Genomic DNA, 18,944 nt, shown 5'->3' with positions numbered 1-18,944 from the left:
GCTTTTGGGTTCTATCGCAGAGCGAAACGTCGGACATCGTGCTGACTAATGGGCTATCATCCCCTCACCATCATCTCGTATTGTCGGCCTTCCACTCTATCTCCATCGCTGACCGCGCCGGCCAAGCATTTGTACAAATGTCGGCGATGCCACAAACAGTTGACACGGGCAATAAAACGCGGCGCTGTGCGCCATGTAAATGAGACGCATCGATCAAGCGCCACGTGGCGGGGAGCGCCTCGCTGGGTAACAAATCGTAGCGACTTGCCCCCCCCTCTCCCCCCGAGAGGTCTCACCACACGCGGCCGATAGAGGGTCCCCCATCCCATGGGAGGGGGGAAGAGGCGGGGGTTTAAGCCTTTGCAAGGACCTCCACAGAATCTCGTTCATCTTGTTTCGCTTGATTCTAATTATGCTCCCACCACTGTGGACTGCTGACGCCCTCCGTCTTGCCCGGCCCCAGTGGATTCGCTTCTCGCCGAGTTCGACACGACTCTCACGTGGCTTGAACGGTGACACGACTCAAACTTTTCACGATACCCTCCTGTGCCGGGGCCATCTCGGGCTCTCCCTAGCGGCTAGCAGTGGCGTGAGCAGGGATTTGCAGCGCTGCCGATTGATTTCTCCCTTGTTCTTCTAAGTCACGTGAAGCACGTTTCATACTGGTAGGAACCACCTGGTTCCACCAGCCCACAGGCGATTATTATGTCCGTCCGTCCGTCGTGCATCCAAAAATGGGAGGGGCTGGGTGGAGAGGGGAGGGTGGGGTGGGGCTGCGTGGGAGGGGTGGGGCTGGGTGGGGAGAGGCTGGTCACCTCGTGGTGCCCTTATAAAACTCAACGTTTAACCTACTCACGCCGGCCTGTGCCCGCCCTCAGTCGGACATATTTGCGGAATACACCACGCCGCCGTTGACCCTGGCCATTGACCGAGCAACCCAACGTTCCTACCAGCTCCCTCTGCAGGAATGTGTTTAATTGACTATATTTAGTAATTTTCTGTATTTTGTTCTGCCTTACATTTGCGTGTTCGTTACACTTGAACGATGATGTCACAATGTTGACCATTTACTGTTCCCGCACCATTCGGGGTCTGGTTTGTGAGTCGTCCGCACCCTGCAGCTTGGTTGTGGTGCAATGCACCGAGACGCAGTCAAGAGATGGACACAGCACCACTCGCGTCTCTCACGAAAATTCGTTTATTTATCATCACCCGCGTTGAAAGCCCGAGTCTCAAAATACTTTTTCAGGAGGGTCCTGCTAAGTTTTTTCAGGACGCAATGCTGCTGCTGTTGCTGCTGCGTGTAATCCCAATGGAGGAATTCCCTATGAATGTCAGCACTGGGAAGCTTGGCGCAACACCTGTTCCTACGAATATGTTCGCTGCTACGCCCGCGTTAGAGAAGGACCCATGACCACATCAGCCGTGTCTCGCTGGTTGTTGGGAGCTTCTTCAGAAAGTGAACTAACGATAACCCCAATGATGATAATGACGATGACCTTTCCCAGAACTCGCAGGGTCTTCTTCGTCCCTCTTCAAGCGATGCCGCCTGTGCACCCCCCTTCTCTGGCTCCTGATCCCCGCCGCCTCTCGTGGAAGGGAGACGAGGGGCGCCGCGGGGAGAGAGCCGAGCAGCAGTGAGGGAGCCGTGGGGAGAGTTAGGAGTCGTGTTTGTGGTAATTTTAGTGAAAGAACGGATTTAATCGACGCCAGACGTTTCCAGACACGGGGTTCCGCGCGACGCGACGTCGAAACGTGCTCGCAAGGTCGCCATCGCACGACGCCCCCCCCCCCCCGCCGGTAATTACACCCCCAACACGGTCTACTCACCAAGACCCCGCAGCTACCCGTGCCGCCCCCCCCCCCAAGGAGCCGCGTCTCGTCGGCTCGTGAGGGCACCCATTCCGCTGCGTGCGGCGCCCGCGCGCTTCGTTAGGCGCCAAGCGAGAGGCGTGCTTACGTTGATTTTCCCCGACGCTGTTCGGCCAGGAGCCCGTTACGGGCGAACCGCCCGATAACCCCCCATGCAGGCCAGGTGTGGCTCCAAGCGCGTTGTGGTGGACGTCGCTTCCTCACGCCACAGGAGCCCCGTACCCAATACTGGACGTGGCATCGACCGGCAGCCTCCATCAGTGATGAGATGACACGAGAGTTTCTTGCCACGTCCATGTCACCACCCGCAACTCATTCAACTGCCATCTCATTCGCTTCCTGCACCCACCAATCCCCCACATCACGGTCGCCAGCACCAACAACGCCGTTGGCTCGGAGTCCCAGGCACCGACGTGGGCACATTACCAGGAACCAATTCCTCCCCCTCCTCAGCGCCAAATCGAAGCTGCCGAATTTACTGCCGCACAATCGATACTGAGGATATTAAATTATTCACGCATTCTTTGGCGGAAAATACATTGCAGTTTTAATTTACTGATTATTCACGCTCGCTAGTTGGAAAAAGATTCCACAGTGGGACCAGGGCAGAGTCCAGAGAGAATGTTGAATGGACCTGAAGGACTCTGGGTAAAATCAGACAAACGGTGAATGACAGGTGGCAAGAAGCTTTGCTACTCGCTCCACTCATCGTCACACAAACGACGCGGCATGGGACATCTTGTGCCGGGCCAAAGGGGGCACACGCAAGGGCCTCGCGCATCTCACGGAGGTATCGACACAACGACAGCCCCCGTCTCCCATGATGCGTCCTACGCCGAAGGACGGAGCAGACAGACAAGCGGAGGCCGCGGCAGTGCGGCAAAACACGCACAAGCTCATCGAGGGACGCACGGTTTAAACGGACGCACGGCTCGCTGGGCACACATCAGCGATGTAGACATTTATTGGCAGCCCGTGTCCGCAAGCAGGAAAACACCGCGGACGCTCAGAGCCGACCGCCAAGTCGAGATTCACCTCACACGAGCACGGGCGTGCGGCGCCAACCGTCACGCGCGTGCATTCGGGGGGGCTGGGACGACGCGACTCTGTGGCGTTTCGTTTCGGCAGAGGAAGTGGACCGGCCCCCCGACCAGACGCGTTGTGAGAGAACGGCCCTCTACACCATGCGCACTCACGGCCGGGAGCGACGGGGCCAACCGCCATCGCGCAGCAGCAGCAGCTCGGAGTCACGACCGAGCCAATCTCAACACACGAGGTGCTGCTGCTGTTGCCGCCACCACTCCCCGGGTGAACCCGCGGTTTTAAACTCCCACGTTCCCCCTCCCATCTGGAATGTGGGGTCTGTGCTCCCGCCCCCCAGAAATAAAAAAGCAGATTACCCCTCCCTTTGTGCCCCCCTCCCCTATCGAGAAGCAGCTCCACGGAGTGGCTGGGGAGGCACTCGGGGTCAAGCCGAAAAGGTCGCCGACCTTGCCATCACTTTCTGCCTTTTGCCAGACTCCACAGTCACTTGTTGCACGGTCGAACCCTCGCAATATCAAATCTCTGCTCCCACTCGGGCAGTTTTACACGGAGGGTGCATGGGTGCATAGGTGCATGGGTGCCCCCCCCCCACCCCACCGCCCCAAATTTTGTGATGCCCCTCGATACGCTCGTATTTACTCAACCTCAGAATCAACGTCGACGGCAGCTCGTGGCGTTCACATCGCCAATCCGAGCCCCCCCTCCCGCCCCCGTGCCCACCCACTCCCCTCCCTTCCGTAGAGGTCTCACTGGTGCTGGGGGGACAAGGTGAACGCCTCGAGGCGTCGGGGGCTGTAGAGCAGCACGTAGGCGATGTGCCAGTCCCCGCCGCCCGACAGCTTGAGGATCTCCTCCGAGTGCACCACGCTCACCCTGTCATCGTCACACTTCACCCACTCATCTGCCGGGTGGCACAGAGAGCACAGAACAAGTCAAAAGGTCAACATCTTTAATTTCAACCTCATTGTCACGTAATCTACACATCGTAAACTTTCAAATGACGTCTTATCCAGTGAAGTTGGTAGAGCGGCCAAGAAGTTCTGTGATCAAACGGTGCTCGTGCAGATTATCCGTTTATGATGCGGATAATTAGGTAATGATTTCAGCCCCTCTGTCAAGTCACTGCTAGATGAAGGCTGCCCCTTGCTGTGTGAGGTGTAGTCAGCCCCCCATGACTGACACGGCACAGAGAGGCCCCAACCAACAGTGCATTGACAACGGGTTGCCAGATGTGGGTGTATACACCGTACGTGTGCATATGCAGTAGGGGGTGGTAGCTTGGTGGTTAGCACATTGCACTACTAACCAAAACAGAATATTTATCCTGGAGGAATCCGATTAGCTCCAATGCTTTTTTTCACAGATGTCCAGTACCATGCATGCCCACACAGTAGTGATGCGTGTGCATGTGCGTGTGCATGTGCGTGTGTCGAGTGCGGGAGCGGTGGTGCAGTCATTCGCGCACTGAGCTGCAAACTCGTCGAGCCGAATTCAATTCCCGCTTATGGCTAGCGCCAGTGCTATTATCTAAACTGATCCAATGCCTCCCTAGGTCGATTCAGCCGTAAATGAGTACCCAGTGCAGTGTAAAAACATCAACAATGGGGAGATAAATGCGGCCAGGCATGGTGCTGGCCACACCACCCCCGGCGCATGCCACGTTGGCCTTCGTAGGTGCTCGGTAACAGCACTTGGCCCAACAGTGCGAGGGATCTTTGTCATTGTGTGTATACAATGGTGCGTGTGTCTGCACAGAGTTCATGTATGTGTACATGCGTGTGCAAATGTGTACCCTCTTTCCGGCGGACCCAGGCCACGTAGTGCCCCGAGGAGCTCGAGCGACCCTGGTGGGTGAGCACGGCCGATAGCTCGTAGTACCCAGAGTTGTTGGAGCCCACGTCTGTTTGGGCAGGGAAAGGGTAAGATGGCAGCGGGCGAGAGGGGTGGGGGTGAACATGAAAAGGTCATCAGCTCCCAGTGGTACCGGGTGTCTGAACCAATTTTAATTACAACTTACCAACGAGACGGATCAGCGGTGAAAGTGAACTCATTAATGTCTGCGTGGGCCGGCAATTAGCTGGGTCAACAGTCACGATTCGAAGGTGCTTTCGCCCGGGCCGCGGGGAACATGTGACAGGGACAGCGATAGGATTGCTGCTGCTGCTGCCTTCACTGCGCTCAAAGGGTGGGCTACATCAGGCGTCAGTCTATCAGCAGCCCGAGCGGGAAATGTCACCGGGCACCTGAGTAGACTCTCAATGATTGATCCTGCCTCCCACGAATCAATGAGTCGGCACAATTCAGGGTCATGATTTGATTTCACATTCAAATCTTTTTTTAGCCGTTGTGGCGCACAGACTCTTTCGTGGATGTGGGGTTTTCGTGAAACTGCAGAGTTTAAATTGCAAAGCAATCAAACAATTTGTTGATTAAAATTGATTCATAAGCTCTATGATGCAAGTGTAAAAGCATACGTGGAGGTGAATTCATTACAGCGTATGCAACAAAACATTATACATTACATGCAAATGTTATCTTCCAGCTACTTGAGAAAACCAAGACGGATGAAACTGGGCCAAAGGAAGCACGCCAGGCATACCAGACAAAGGATATTCTCGTAGAGAATTGTGACCCCCAAATCACCATCACTCTCACAAATGTGTTGGGAGGATGAATAATTTGCAATCTCATTTACATACAACCCACACAAATTAATACGCAAAATACTGTTTAGCGCACAATTCAGAGCATGCCGTGTGAGCATAAACATCCACTGTAATTAATATAAACACGTTTATTTGTGGTAATGGTGAATAAGCACAAATAGCAATAACTCAACACATTCATCAATAACAGTGCCTTTACAGGAAATGGATGACAGGCGACATGTCGAGCAATGGTCCTTCTGCACGCTATGCCTCACTGTAATCAATGCAGCGTTACTCCCCTGGTGCTAAGCCTCCCTTGTGGCGTAACCAACCAATGGCATGAATGAAGAGCCGAGTGATCTCTCACCGTCAGGGAATGAGTAGGGCTCCAGTTTCACTTTGTTGTCCGTTTCCTTGGACACGGCGCCCTTGGCCTGCCCGGGAGAGGTCACACAAAAGGTCATTTACCACCCATCGGTGGTTGGAGCATCCATCGGTGAGATATTGTTTTGAACCCCGGGGTCAGAAAACTTGATATTATTTGGACTCCAGGATATAAATAGGAGGGTTATGTTTACGGTTAGGTCCAGGGGTTCTCAAATATTGTTTGGGGAGTTCAAGTAAGATAGAGTACTCTGAATCCCAGTGCTCACCTGCTGCTGTTGCTGCTGCTCTACCTTGCGGTCCTCCATCTCCTTGAAGAGGACCCGCACAGGCATCATCTTCTCCTGCAGCGACGCCGTGCAGAGCTCAAATACGTCCAAAATCAGCGGGAACTTCACGTCCTGCACATGCACGTATGCTCACACACTTACGTATGCGCGCGCGCACACACATATACGCGCAGGCAGACGCATGCACAACACAGGCAGACGTGCACACACCACAGACATACACACTTGAGCGTGGACACAGATGCGCAAGATTTATTTCGGTTGTGACCAGGTATGCCCAGGTATGATCAGGTGTGAACAAGACTTGCCTTCAGGATTTTGGCATTGACGGACTCCTTCTCCTTGTAGAAAAAGCGGACCATCTGCACGGTGAGGTAGGCTGGAAGGCGGTTGACTTTTGACTGCGACGTCGCACACACGCACACACATGGTCTGACTGCGAGAAGTTGTGCCAACAGGCCATGAGAAAGTGACAGAAACAGTTTTAATCCCAAGTCACGTGTGCGCCACTGCATTCAAGCGCCTGTCGGCAAATTGTGCGATGGTACCCACAGATTTAATGTACAGTGCGTCTCTGTTCAGCGTGGCCGACCGCTTCGTAATTTCTTCTTGGAGACGCTAAAACAAAGACAAAAGCATAAGTCAAGCAGGCGGCTCTAAGCAGCGTGGGCAAGTGCTCCTGATGGAGGACTCTCCCCACACCACCTAACAGTGGCTGTCATATTCTTTGGTTCTTTCGGTAAAGAAAAACAATAATTAAAAAGTTAATTAAAAATTCTACAAAAATAAAAATAATAAAAACACTAATGTAGACTGTAGTCTGGTTCTTAATCGGAGTGAGTGTACTGGCAATCTATAATGTAGACTGTAGCCTGGTTCTTAATCGAAGTGAGTGTACTGGCAGTCTATAATGTAGACTGTAGTCTGGTTCTTAATCAGATTGTACTGGCAGTCTATAATGTAGACGGTAGCCTGGTTATTAATCGGAGTTGAGTGTACTGGCAGTCTATAATGTAGACTATAGCCTGATTATTAATCTATGTGACCGTACTGGCAGTCTATAATGTAGACTTATTGTTGGTTCTTTCATTTAAAAAAACACGACTTTTCGATCACAACACAAGCGGTCGTCATCAGGAAAATATTATAGACTATATAGATGACTAGTACACTCACCAAACTTAATAGCCAGGCTACAATCTACATTATAGATTTCCAGTACACTCACTCCAATTAAGAACCAAGCTACAGTCGTACATTAGTGTATTTTTTAAATATTTGTTTTATTTTTAATCACTTTCTTTATTATTATTCTATCTACATGACTTTACCGAAAGAACCAAAGAATATGACTTCGTTCAGTCAGGCAAGTTTAAAGTCAAAAGTGGCTGTCATGATGGCAGATATTGTTTGTTGTTTTTATTTGTTGACGCAGGCCAGAAACATTCAGGTGTGAGCTGTTCACAAGAACGACCCGCGGAGGAGCTTGGCGAGGGGAAAAAAGGAAATTTCAGAAAATGATGTCACGGAACTGCTCTCAAGTCACATGAATGGCTGTTATTCACATTTGGTGCTGACCTTGGGAAGAGCATTCATCGCATGGCAATAGAGCGGTGAAATCATGACGTGCACAGAGCTAGAACGATTGTGGCACCGCGACACCGCGAGAGATGCCGACCGATTGGGGAGTCCCTTCATCCAGCAGTGGGTAGATCACTGCAACGATGTCTGCACACTGTTGAGATCATAAACTCAATTTAAAGCTTTCGTGACTGCAGGGATTCATATTCTTGGTTCTTTCGGTAAAGTAACGTAGAAGGGAAATAATAAAATAATACAAATAAAACAATATTGCTTTTTTTTTTCCTTCTACTGTGACTTTCCCGAAATATTTCGATTTAAAGCTTTCGTGACTGCAGGGATTCATCTTTCCGAAAGAACCAAGAATATCATAAACTCACTTAACTTTAGAACGTGGTCTAATAATAGGCGGCTGGATCCCGGACTTGGATCTTAGCGGGTGCTGGCAAGGGTGTCTGACAGGGTATCAGTCCCCTCAGCAGTCTGTCTCGGCTCGTGTCTGCACGCTTACACATGCGCGCCGGTGCGTGTGCAAGACGTACCCCCCGGAGCCCTGTGCTCAGGTATTTCACGTCCTGGTTGATGAAGCAGCTGAGCTGCATCTGCGTCTCCCGTCCCTTGGTGACCTCCTCCTCCTCCGACTCGGCGCACTTCATCCTGGTCGGCGCGGCGCGTGTTAAGGAGTACACCGCTGGTATCTGGCGTTTCCGCTCGTACACATCCATCCCCAAGAGCCTCCACCACCAGCATGCTAATCAGAAAGTGCTGCACAGTCAACATGACCCAAACCAAAACCACACCTGGTTTTCCGAAGGGCACGATGTTTTAAATAAGCATGCAAGCCGATCTATTCAGAGAAGCTCCACTAAAAAGCCGTGCCCATGTAAACACGCTGGCGCACTAGCGCAGACAGACATGCGCATCAGCCATGCCTATGCACTTGCGAGTTCAAGCGTGAATCACGCTCTTACACAACGTTACGTTTCATGGTGTACACTCACGCTTTTTTTCCCAATATTTGGTGCTGGTCCTACCTGAAAAAAAATGTACAAAGATCTGGGGAACCAGTATCGGTGAGTTCCAAAGCGATTGGTTGAGGAGATATGTAGTAACATGTGACCTACTCGCTACTCATTTATATGCCTGGGACATCCCAAACATAAGTCAAACTTCCTGTCCTCTATTCCAAAGGGCCAAAGTCCCAAACATGCCCCCACTATGCATAGTGTTCATTGAAGGCTTAAGCACGGTATTGTTTTCACTTCGTGCTTGTGCGCCACTGCTAACGCAGGCTCCTTGTATTTGTCTCACGGGGTCCTGGGAACCCCCCGGCGAGGCGAAAGACGCTCACAGGGAGCCCCCTCTGTGAGTGCGACGCCTCCGCTCGGTCAGGATACTCGGTCTCAAACTCGATTCCGAAGTACTCGTCGATGAAGTTCTTCCTGGAGGCCGCGCCCTCCGCTCCTTCCTCCTGCAACACAGAGCGGCGTGCACGCAAGGTCTACGAGACGCCCCGCATCCACGGCTTCCCCACTCCACATGCAGTCCACTGTAAACTCGTGAACATACAAGCGGGCACAGCCCCGTCCTTTGGTCTGTCCAGTTGATACGTTCATCTGATAGTCGGACTGGAATCTGGTCCATCCCCATCCCGTCTGTCAAAAAGTCAGTCTGTCCATCAATCCACTGGAAAGTCCCATCCATCTGTCAGTCTGTCGCTCCGTCCGTCGTTCTGTCGCTCCATCCGTCAGCACACGCGAGAGCGGTGGAGATGGAGGTGCTGCGCTGTACATACCTCAGCACTCGGCGAGTTCTGCAGCGGCGGTAGCTTTTGCTGCAGCATGCGCATGATCTGCACCCAGCACTCGTTGGCGTCCTGCCCAGGAACATGCGATGGGGCACGATGACGGGAGACGCGGGCGCACAAGCGCTTCGGGGTATGTGAATTTATGGAACGACCCCACCTTCCTGCTAGTGATTCGATTGTCAGCACCGATTCAGATTCCGCACCTCCGATTAGTACAGCTGGCTACGTACTGTACGAAATAAGTTTAATATACATATAAGTCAGGTGGATGTGTTCACAGCGCAGTGTGGGAACCACTGCACCACCGCTCCCCTGTGACTTAACAAAAAAATAAGTTACTGCCTTCAACTAAAAACATAGGTAGTAGGCTAATATTTCAATATTTCATGCCATGGCCCTTGAGAATTGACACGTAGTGACGGCCCAAGTGCGTCGTGGCTGCCAGCCCGCACCTGCTGTAGGTACTGCCCGTGTTCTCCTTTCTCGGCGAACTGTGGGAAGGCCATGTGCAGCAGCTGCAGCAAGATGACAGGGGGGATGCTCGCGGAAGTGCGGTCCATCGCCACAAACAGGTCGCGGATTCCTGCAAGCCAGCAGCACTCCGTCAGGTCACAAGCAAGTGCCTTCTGAACAAGAGTCTTGAGACTCGGTGGGGCTTTGCCGGACTCACAAGTGACATCGCAGCAGCATCGCCGCACCGCTGTGTCTCGTCACGAAAGATGCTGGAATTGATAATCGATTACAAAAGTCATGGAATTGATCAAACAAATCCGGTCTGATTTTAGTAACGAGTGGACCGATTAGTGCATCTGTCAAGTCATCTCAGGCAGTTAACCCATATAACACCTGAGTATGTCCTGTGACCTCCTGTCAGCGAGCCTGAGCCACTTCATGTGACTCCGCACACAGCGACTCCGCACACAGCGACTCCGCACACAGCGACTCCGCACACAGCGTCTCCGCACTCAGCGTCTCTACAACTCCAGCGCTGCCCTCACCTACGCTCCCTCAGATCCGCTCAGCCGTCTGTCCCGGGCGGGGAGATCAGCCACCACCCACCCGGCGACGGCGTGAGGGTTGAGGTTGCGTTGACGGCTGGAGCGGCAGCGGCAAGATGTCTTCACACTCGGCCCCCGGCAACAACTCCCCCTCCGCTCCCGCACACGCCTTTATATCGCTCCGCTAATTATCCGAGACCTCTCGTGCGTCTCTAAGCTCTCGCCAGGCCGGGGCCTGTTGGCCCATCAATCAACCCTCATCTCCCATCTCCCTGGCAACACCTCCGTTCTCAACGTGCACAACCGGTCGACCCCGTTTGCACCTGCTTCAAGCCCCTTAACTGGCGGTTTGTCCGTGCAACCCTCGTGTTGCATACGCGCACCGGTTTGTCCTCAGTTGTCCTCGGTTAACTGTACGTACTGCGTATTTCACTCCCCTACACATGCGCTGTGATAACATCGCCGTCACTTAGTGGCAAATGGCGACTGCTGTTGCTGTTGTTGCATTGTGTGGGAGTATGTAAGAGCATGTGTGAGCATGTGTAAGTGTGAGAACACTTTCCTACACACGCACAGGGCTGGACTATTCTTAGGCCTCTTGATAAGTGTGGTAAACCGACAACAGATTTCTTATAGATTGTTTTGCATATGATTATGCATGACACGCAATTATAGACAACAATTAAAAACCTTAACGGCAGGTGACGCGGGTACATGATGTTGCATGGGGCATGGGGCGGGGGGCTGTGGCGGGTACCTGCTGTGATGGACTGAGCTAGCATGACAATGCCCCCTGAGTGCATGTTGTCCGAGTACCTGTAGGGCACACGACATCGTCAGTCAGCCCTCCACTCGCAAACCGGCAGCGACAAACCCCTACCATCCTACTCGTCTCATCGCTTGTCTCTATGCATCCTATTTATTAAGTCCATGGATCCTATCTAAGTCTACGAATGCTGTTTTGAATTGCAGACTTCAAACCAGACACACAAGCGCACGTCCAGACTTGTAATGGGAGATTAGACATTGGAGCAAATTTGAGAAAAGCTCAGCGGTGTCCAACACTCTGACATCTCACGAGAGTCAGAATGAATGCATGCACACTCACACCTCATGCGTTAATGCCGCTACAACCATCACTGTTTGGTTAGAGAGATAAGAATATAAGCCTTACATCATGCCACAGCAACTTTTACAAAATGTTCTGTTCATAAGGTATTTGAGCGCGTGTAGTGTTGGTGTTTGGATGTGTCATTATATTTATATGTGCGTATATGTTGTGTGTCATATCTGCGTGCAAGGACAGAGTATTGGTTGTGTATATGGGTCATGTTTATGTGTAAAGTGTTCATGTCCGTACATGCATACAAATAATTTGTATGTGTGTGTATGCGGTTAATATCAGTGATGAATATCTGAACCAGTCTTTGACATTGACTAGGTTAACTCAGCATTAACACGGGTACCTGGAGTGGTGTGTATACATCAATGCTGGGGAGATAGAAGCAGCCAGACTTGGGACTAGGCACGCCACCCACTCCAGTGCCATTCTGAACTTAATAGTCGCTTGCTAATAGCACTTGCCCCAAGGGTCCTGTGGAGGCTATATAGAGGATCTTGATCTGAGTGTATGATGTGTGTATGTGTGTATAATGGGATGTGGTGGTGTAGTGGTAAGCATACTGTGCTATGAACCCAGTGACCCGAGTTCAATTCTTGCTCACAGCTAACAATGGTGACGAATATTTGAACCAGTCCTGGGCCTCCCCTAGGTCATCTCAGCCTGAAATGAATACCTGGGGTGATGTATAAACATGGCCCAGGGAGAAAAAAGTGGCCGAGCGTGGTGCTGGCCACCCACCCCCTCGTGTGCCATGTTGGCGTTCACAGGTGCTCTCTAACAGCACTTGTCCTCACAGTCTGTTAAAGCTATACAAGGGATCTTTCTCATTGTACGTGTGTATGTGTGTATCTGTATCAATGCATATGTGCAGGTATATTGTGACTGGTGGGCAGGTGGCATTTGTGTGTGGAGAATGAGTACATGTATAACTGTATTTATATGTGTGTGTGTGGGTGTGTGTGTGCATGTATGTGTGTGGGTGGGTGTGTGTATGTGTGTGTATGTGTGTGTATGTGTGTGTGTATTGAGACAAGTTGGCCCAGCAAGAGCAGCTGGCGGTGGCGCTACCGTAGCAGGGCGTCACGCAGCTCTGGGACGCTGCGCAAGCACTGCACCGTGGCGTTCATGTAGCACGTGTTCCCCAGGTTCGTGAGGCCAGGTGGCAGCTCCAGCTGCAATCGCACACGCCGATATGCACCACACGCACGCGTGACCAAACTGGGGTTGGTAATTGAATTTTATCAGAGCGTTGTCCATAATGGCGTTCAGAAAAAAAATATTACCAAAAAATACATTGACAATTTGTTTATCAACCTTCACCAACCTCCAACTTTCAATGTGGTGAAATATGGTACAACGAGCCAAGCTATAAGCCATCTGTGGTGAGGCCTTCATTCCAAATTTGACTGACAAGAGGACTGTGCATTTCAACACGTATTCCATATCTTCACTGGAACGCACCATGCGGTTTGAACGGCAACGCATGCCAATCGGTTCAAATAGCTACCAAACTTCAACCTGATTCCATCATTGTTTCCATGACTTTCGGAGTCAATTATTAATTCCATAAACAATTATCCAAAACTCTATTATCATTTCACAACAATGCTCGGTGTACCGTGCAGTTTATATTGATACGGTGTTGAAACGTTGTTTAAAACGCATTCGTTTATTGCAGCGCCTATTGGAAACCATGGGCGTGTGCATCACAGGGAGAAATAGGCATGTAGTGTACCATGAACACATGTACAGATGTATCTACTGTGGTTGGACGTGCTTGACATGTCTCTACGTGCTCTGCTGCATAACCATACAAACGGAAGCACCAAATACACGCCGTCTTACCCACCACAACCCCCACACAACCCAATGCAACGCTACCAATTTAGTGCAATTTTGAGAATAAAAAATAAACTTTATATCACCAAAAAGTACATTCATAGAGAAATCAACTGACACCACTTCTCTCGGTACAACAGATTACGCATTACATGAGTAACAAGCATGTTAGTATTCATAAGTTAATGTTTCAAGAACTGTAAGACCTAAGGCACTCAGATTGTGTTTGTGTACTAAAATACCCTGCAAAATCTGCTATTTTATTTTCTACCAACACCATAAGAGGTTGGGTAAATGGCTGCGTAGATTCCATAAGCAATGACCCAAGTTGCACTGGTTTAAGGAAAATATATATTCTGCTCCATTATAAATTGATTGCGTGTGCGAAGAAATGACATGTTATACTACACTCTGACCTGGGTTCAAATCTTCCACGGAACACCCTGGTGCACAGAAAATAATCCCAGCAGCTACCTTCCCACCTGACTCAAGCCCAGGCTGCTATGGCCCAGCCACGTCTGGACACGACTACGATAATACAGCCTGCCCCGACAAGGCGACCAAAATGTTTCAAATGTCACGCGCGCATATGTGTCAATGCATACGGCTCGGGAGTGTGTGGAATCCCGTGGAGTGTTCCGAGGGAACGGTGTCACGCGAGTGGACAAGGAAGAAGAACCACGCATTTGCACAAAGTCTGCAGCGATTTCCAACATGCGTTTGTCCTCGGAAAAATAATTATCAATAATAACGATATGATCCAAGCCACGTAATTAAATGTCACATGTCATCGGGAGGGACGATGAAGGCATGATGTATGACATCATTACCTAGATCAACAAGGCTTAACCTTGTAGCACTGGCTTTAATCATGAAAGTTTATGCAACGCTTTCATCAATCTGGCTGGTTTTATATGAGGTAAATCACTAATAGCAACAACACTTTACACTAAAAACGTATAAAAAAATTGGACCATATTTACCCTAACCACCCCCACCCCCCAATCCTGCATGTATCTGCAATATAAACAGGGCCAAGTCGATGACACGTCTGTAGCCTGGGAGATCCACTCAAGGGATGCTTCGTACAAAGTTAGACCTTATATTGTGTGGACCAGAGTTAGTCTGAAAGAAATTAAGTAGCTCTGTGATATCCTCTTCTGGGGGTCATTCTCTAACACGGCGAGATGCATTGCTCTGCGACATCTGGATAGATTATTTGTCCCATGACATTACACCAATCACACAATCGGGATACAATTGTTGGCATATATTAAAAATATATATACATCTATAATTCCACACGTCAACATTTTTGGCAACTCAAGGTAGGGGGAAGGGCAGCAGCCGCCCTGGACACTCACAGCTGAGGCAAGCTGTTCCTCGGACATGTCCTCCATGAACACGGGCTTTTCAATCGGCTCTGTGGGCAGCGCCTCGGCTGTGCCCATCAGCAGCAGTGTGATGCCCTGCCAGGCGCGGCGCGTGCAATACACATGGCAAACACGGCACAGGCACAATTACACGTGCAAAAGAGCCCCCTTGTAGCCTTTAAAATACAGAACAAGAACATATTTAGGCTGGCACGGGGATGGTGTGGCCAGAACCACACCCATCCTAGTGCTCATGTTTATGCACAGGCTGAGTTTACCTAGGGGAGGTCCAGAAATGGTTCAGTTATTCGCTACTGATGTTGTCCACTGCCAGGAATCGAACTCAGATTACAGGGTTCTTAGCAGTGTACTAACCATTGTAACATAGCTCCACACGTACAACACACACACGAAACACATAAGTGACCCTCTGTTGTATTCAACCCTGACATACGAAGAATTCCTGCAGGACAATGATGATCAGAGATGGCAATGTGCTATTGCACATACTGTGAACAGCAAGAAAATATTTTGAGTGTCACAACGAGAGATTGATGAAATAGCTACACAATACATGGTAACATTAAGATGGAAACTAGCATATTGGACATGTTGCTATCAGTGTGATATAAAACATTTGGAGAAACGTTTCTTGTTTTGTAAAGTGGAAGGAAAATGGAAGAGGTAGAGACTAGGATGGATGGAGGGTATCGTGATTGTAACCAAGAGGACAGCACAGCAGTGTTCTAGCAAAGTTCAAAATCACGCAGTGGAGTTTCTTTCGTCACTAGGGTTACAGAAACTGTAATGAGTAGAGCGACAAATAGTAATAAAAACCAACATACAACAAGGTGTGCATACTCACATCTTTTAATTTGAAGTTTCCCCAGTCGTCATCCTACAATAGAGACCGTGCAGTGGAATTAGACCGTTAAAATTCACATGTGCCAACACAGATGTATCCAGCATGTGCACCAGGTTGGTGTTATGTGAAAGCGCTGTACTGTGGAGAAACGTAGTTTTATTTTATCTGTTGACTTTTATGATTGTTTTTATGAACAGACCGAGATATTCAGCACCATGCTTTGTGTCCATTTCAGGTGTCTATTGCAATATACCGTCTTCATGGTCTCTTGCCTGTGCAGTGTTGGCTTTTTTAGCAGTAAGCCATTTGCTACTGCCCATGTAATGATTCAGTTTCATCGAGGTGCTTATATAAAATGTAAAAAATAAGGGACATGATTCTATTCAAGTCCATTTTATTTGTTTCTACAGTCTCAAACACGTTATTATTTTTTTGTGTCAATTGTACAGTTGTATCCAATCCATCAGCATATTATTTACATGGAATTGCAGAAATCCTAAGGACTTGATTCTCATACGGATGATCCGATATATGCATCATGACCAACATAATCGATTTTAATGGATGAATTAACAGATCATTACATCCACTGGCAGAGCCAGTGGGCGGGGGAGGGGGGGTTGGCACGTTTCTGGAGGGGTTATCCCCCCTACCTGAAAATCTTGGCTCCACCATTGATTCCATCTTTCTTTTACACACATCCAGTGCTTTCTCTTCCCAGTGCCACCGAGCTACCACCCCAAGCTGCTCCTGGCTACCCTCTCACCTTCAGTGTGGCGCCCTTGAGCATCACCTTCTGGCGATCTGGGTGCACACCCGTTAGCGCAAAGAGCTGCGCCTTAAAGACGATGGGAACCTCGTCCGTGTTCAACTCCACATCGTCGTACTTCTCCTTGCCCCACTTCACCTTCACTACTCGTGTCGCAACCAAACAACCACACGTCACATACCGCGCACCACACGTACGAGCACGTTACGTCGCCGCACGTCATGAACCGCAAATCATGAAGCACACAATCACACAACACTTCACACGTAAAAATCTCGAAAACTCTGAGCCAGATTCTCTTTATAGGAAACCTCTGACTCTCGCAAATTATCCCTTTGTTAGTGACAGAGACAATGGCTTATTGGCCAAAAAAAGCTTTTAAAACTTGCTAACAGCATGTCAACCAAGTTCTCTCCAGTCTGATGTTATCAAGAAAGTGGCGACGACGGTCGCCGCAGATTTGTTTAAATCCAAACTCAAACCAATTTAGTTACACAGACCATCCTTGGGTGCCAGCTGATGGAACATTAAGGCATGGCGCTCTCCAAGTTACAGGTTATGGTTTGGAGTTTGAGTTTAGGTTAATACCTAAACTCAGGGGTTAAGGGTTCTGGGTTAGGGTTGGGGTTTAGGGATTAGACAGGGATCATGGTTTAAGATTAGGTGCCTCAGCGGTGGAGACTGATTCACAATCAGGAGACGAAGACTGCGAGGTCAAATCCAAGTTGTGGATGACTCAGCTCATCATCCCCCAGGGCTCAATACGAGTACCACTTGTTTGTCCTATAGCTGTACTCGCTCCCGCCACAGCAATGCATGATTTCCACCACTGGCTCAGCGGTGTAGACAGAAGAGGAGCACCTCCTCAATGACCATTTGCGCAGGGAATCACACTGACGATGATGGCCTACGGTGTGGGACAGCAGCACATGGCACTGCTCTCACCACGGCCTCTCTCCCACAGCCGCAGCGCGACCCCTCCCGGCCGGTGACTCAGCAAACGGCGCCGCGAGGCCGCGCGCCCACCGCTTACGGCGGCAGAGAACTTCTCTCTCACTTGGACATCTCCCCCTGAATTATCACATCTTCCGCAACAACTATATCCCACTTTAGTAACCAACTCATGCATATCTCTCTCCCGGAACATTTCCAATTTCAAGCTCTCTTGCTTTGAACTTGTTCGCATCTCCCACCTAACTATTTCTCATCCCCAATATCTCACGCATCAACATCTCCCCGTCTGCAAAGATTTCCCAAAACTCGTACCTCCCGTGTAACTCACACATCAACCATCTCCCACCTCTAACATCTCCAACGTCCCATGTTTAACCATTCATACGGTGAGCATGTCCCACATCAAACATCTCCCCCATGGAACATCCCTCGTCCACAACGTCCTCGCACAAACCTCCCCACATCGAGATTCTCATAAAACGTCTCGAAATGACCGCCCTGTCCTCTGACTCAAGAGCCCAGTGGCTCACAGCGCTTCACCAAATACATGAAACTGAAACTTGTTCGGAGGCAACCGCCACAAATCCAAACGTGGAGCCATTACAATTTTTACTCAGTCATTCGTAAACAGAGTGCAATTATAACTTTAATAATGCTGCTGCAAATGTAATTACAATCGACCACTGGTTTAGCCAAATATACAACTTGTTCATATGAGCACATTTAATAAAATTGCAGACAATTCACGGCAATAATTTTAATGTTAAAAGCCCAACGGCCTAGTGCCGCCGACCCCGGCCTTGCCTAAAACGGTTGCCTGTAACGCAGCCCAGATCCCGGCGGGGTTTCTAGTCAAGACCGGACTCCCTCTAAGACCCCGCTGCTCCGAGGCTCTGGAACCACGGGCCACCCCGGGTCGTCTCTATGAATATCGTCTCGCCACGTGGGACCCTAGAGGGGTCTCGGAGACCCCGCAAACGCCCCGGGGACCCCGTCTGAGAGCCCCGCGGGGCGCGCACCTGAATAAGACGGCATCGCCACGCGAGACGGAGATCGACGCTCGCCGCGAATCGGCGCTCGGCAGCGAGGGCTGATTGGCAGGTCCGTGTCGACGCCTCGGAGATCGACTACTCAGCCTGGATTAGCGGGCTCAGAGGAGGCGTGGCCGGAGAATGGCTCACAGGGGAGACGTGGGACAGAAAATGGCTCACAGAGGAGACGTGGGACAGAGAATGGCTCACAGGGGAGACGTGGGGCAGAGAATGGCTCACAGAGGAGACGTGGGACAGAGAATGGCTCACAGGGGAGACGTGGGGCAGAGAATGGCTCACAGAGGAGACGTGGGGCAGAGAATGGCTCACAGAGGAGACGTGGGGCAGAGAATGGCTCACAGGGGA

The 18,944-nt window shown here is 50.3% G+C and overlaps 1 protein-coding gene across 2 annotated transcripts; it reads right to left on the bottom strand.

Annotated features, from left to right (window-relative positions):
- Positions 1-2,818: 2,818 nt before the first annotated feature.
- On the bottom strand, positions 2,819-18,719 carry USP14 (ubiquitin specific peptidase 14). 2 transcript variants are annotated; one of them, XM_061562296.1, is made up of 16 exons: positions 18,567-18,719; positions 16,591-16,736; positions 15,825-15,857; positions 14,951-15,055; positions 12,816-12,919; positions 11,382-11,440; positions 10,079-10,209; positions 9,615-9,695; positions 9,217-9,290; positions 8,362-8,476; positions 6,791-6,856; positions 6,547-6,639; positions 6,218-6,349; positions 5,932-5,998; positions 4,709-4,816; positions 2,819-3,817 (listed from the first exon to the last, which is right to left on the bottom strand). In XM_061562296.1, exons 1-16 carry the CDS (start codon positions 18,580-18,582, stop codon positions 3,663-3,665), a joined length of 1,485 nt encoding a protein of 494 aa, XP_061418280.1. In that variant the 5' UTR covers positions 18,583-18,719; the 3' UTR covers positions 2,819-3,662. The 2 variants fall into 2 exon arrangements, with proteins under 2 accessions (XP_061418280.1, XP_061418281.1); XM_061562297.1 differs by lacking the exon at positions 18,567-18,719 and adding an exon at positions 18,352-18,526.
- Between the last annotated feature and the right edge of the window lie 225 nt (positions 18,720-18,944).

The sequence above is a fragment of the Lethenteron reissneri genome, chromosome 29 (assembly GCF_015708825.2).
Source record: "Lethenteron reissneri isolate LAM-NWPU_2019-01 chromosome 29, ASM1570882v1, whole genome shotgun sequence".
NCBI lineage: Eukaryota > Metazoa > Chordata > Hyperoartia > Petromyzontiformes > Petromyzontidae > Lethenteron > Lethenteron reissneri.
Note: the sequence above shows the minus strand (reverse complement) of the source record. Positions and strands in the feature narration are given on the sequence as shown.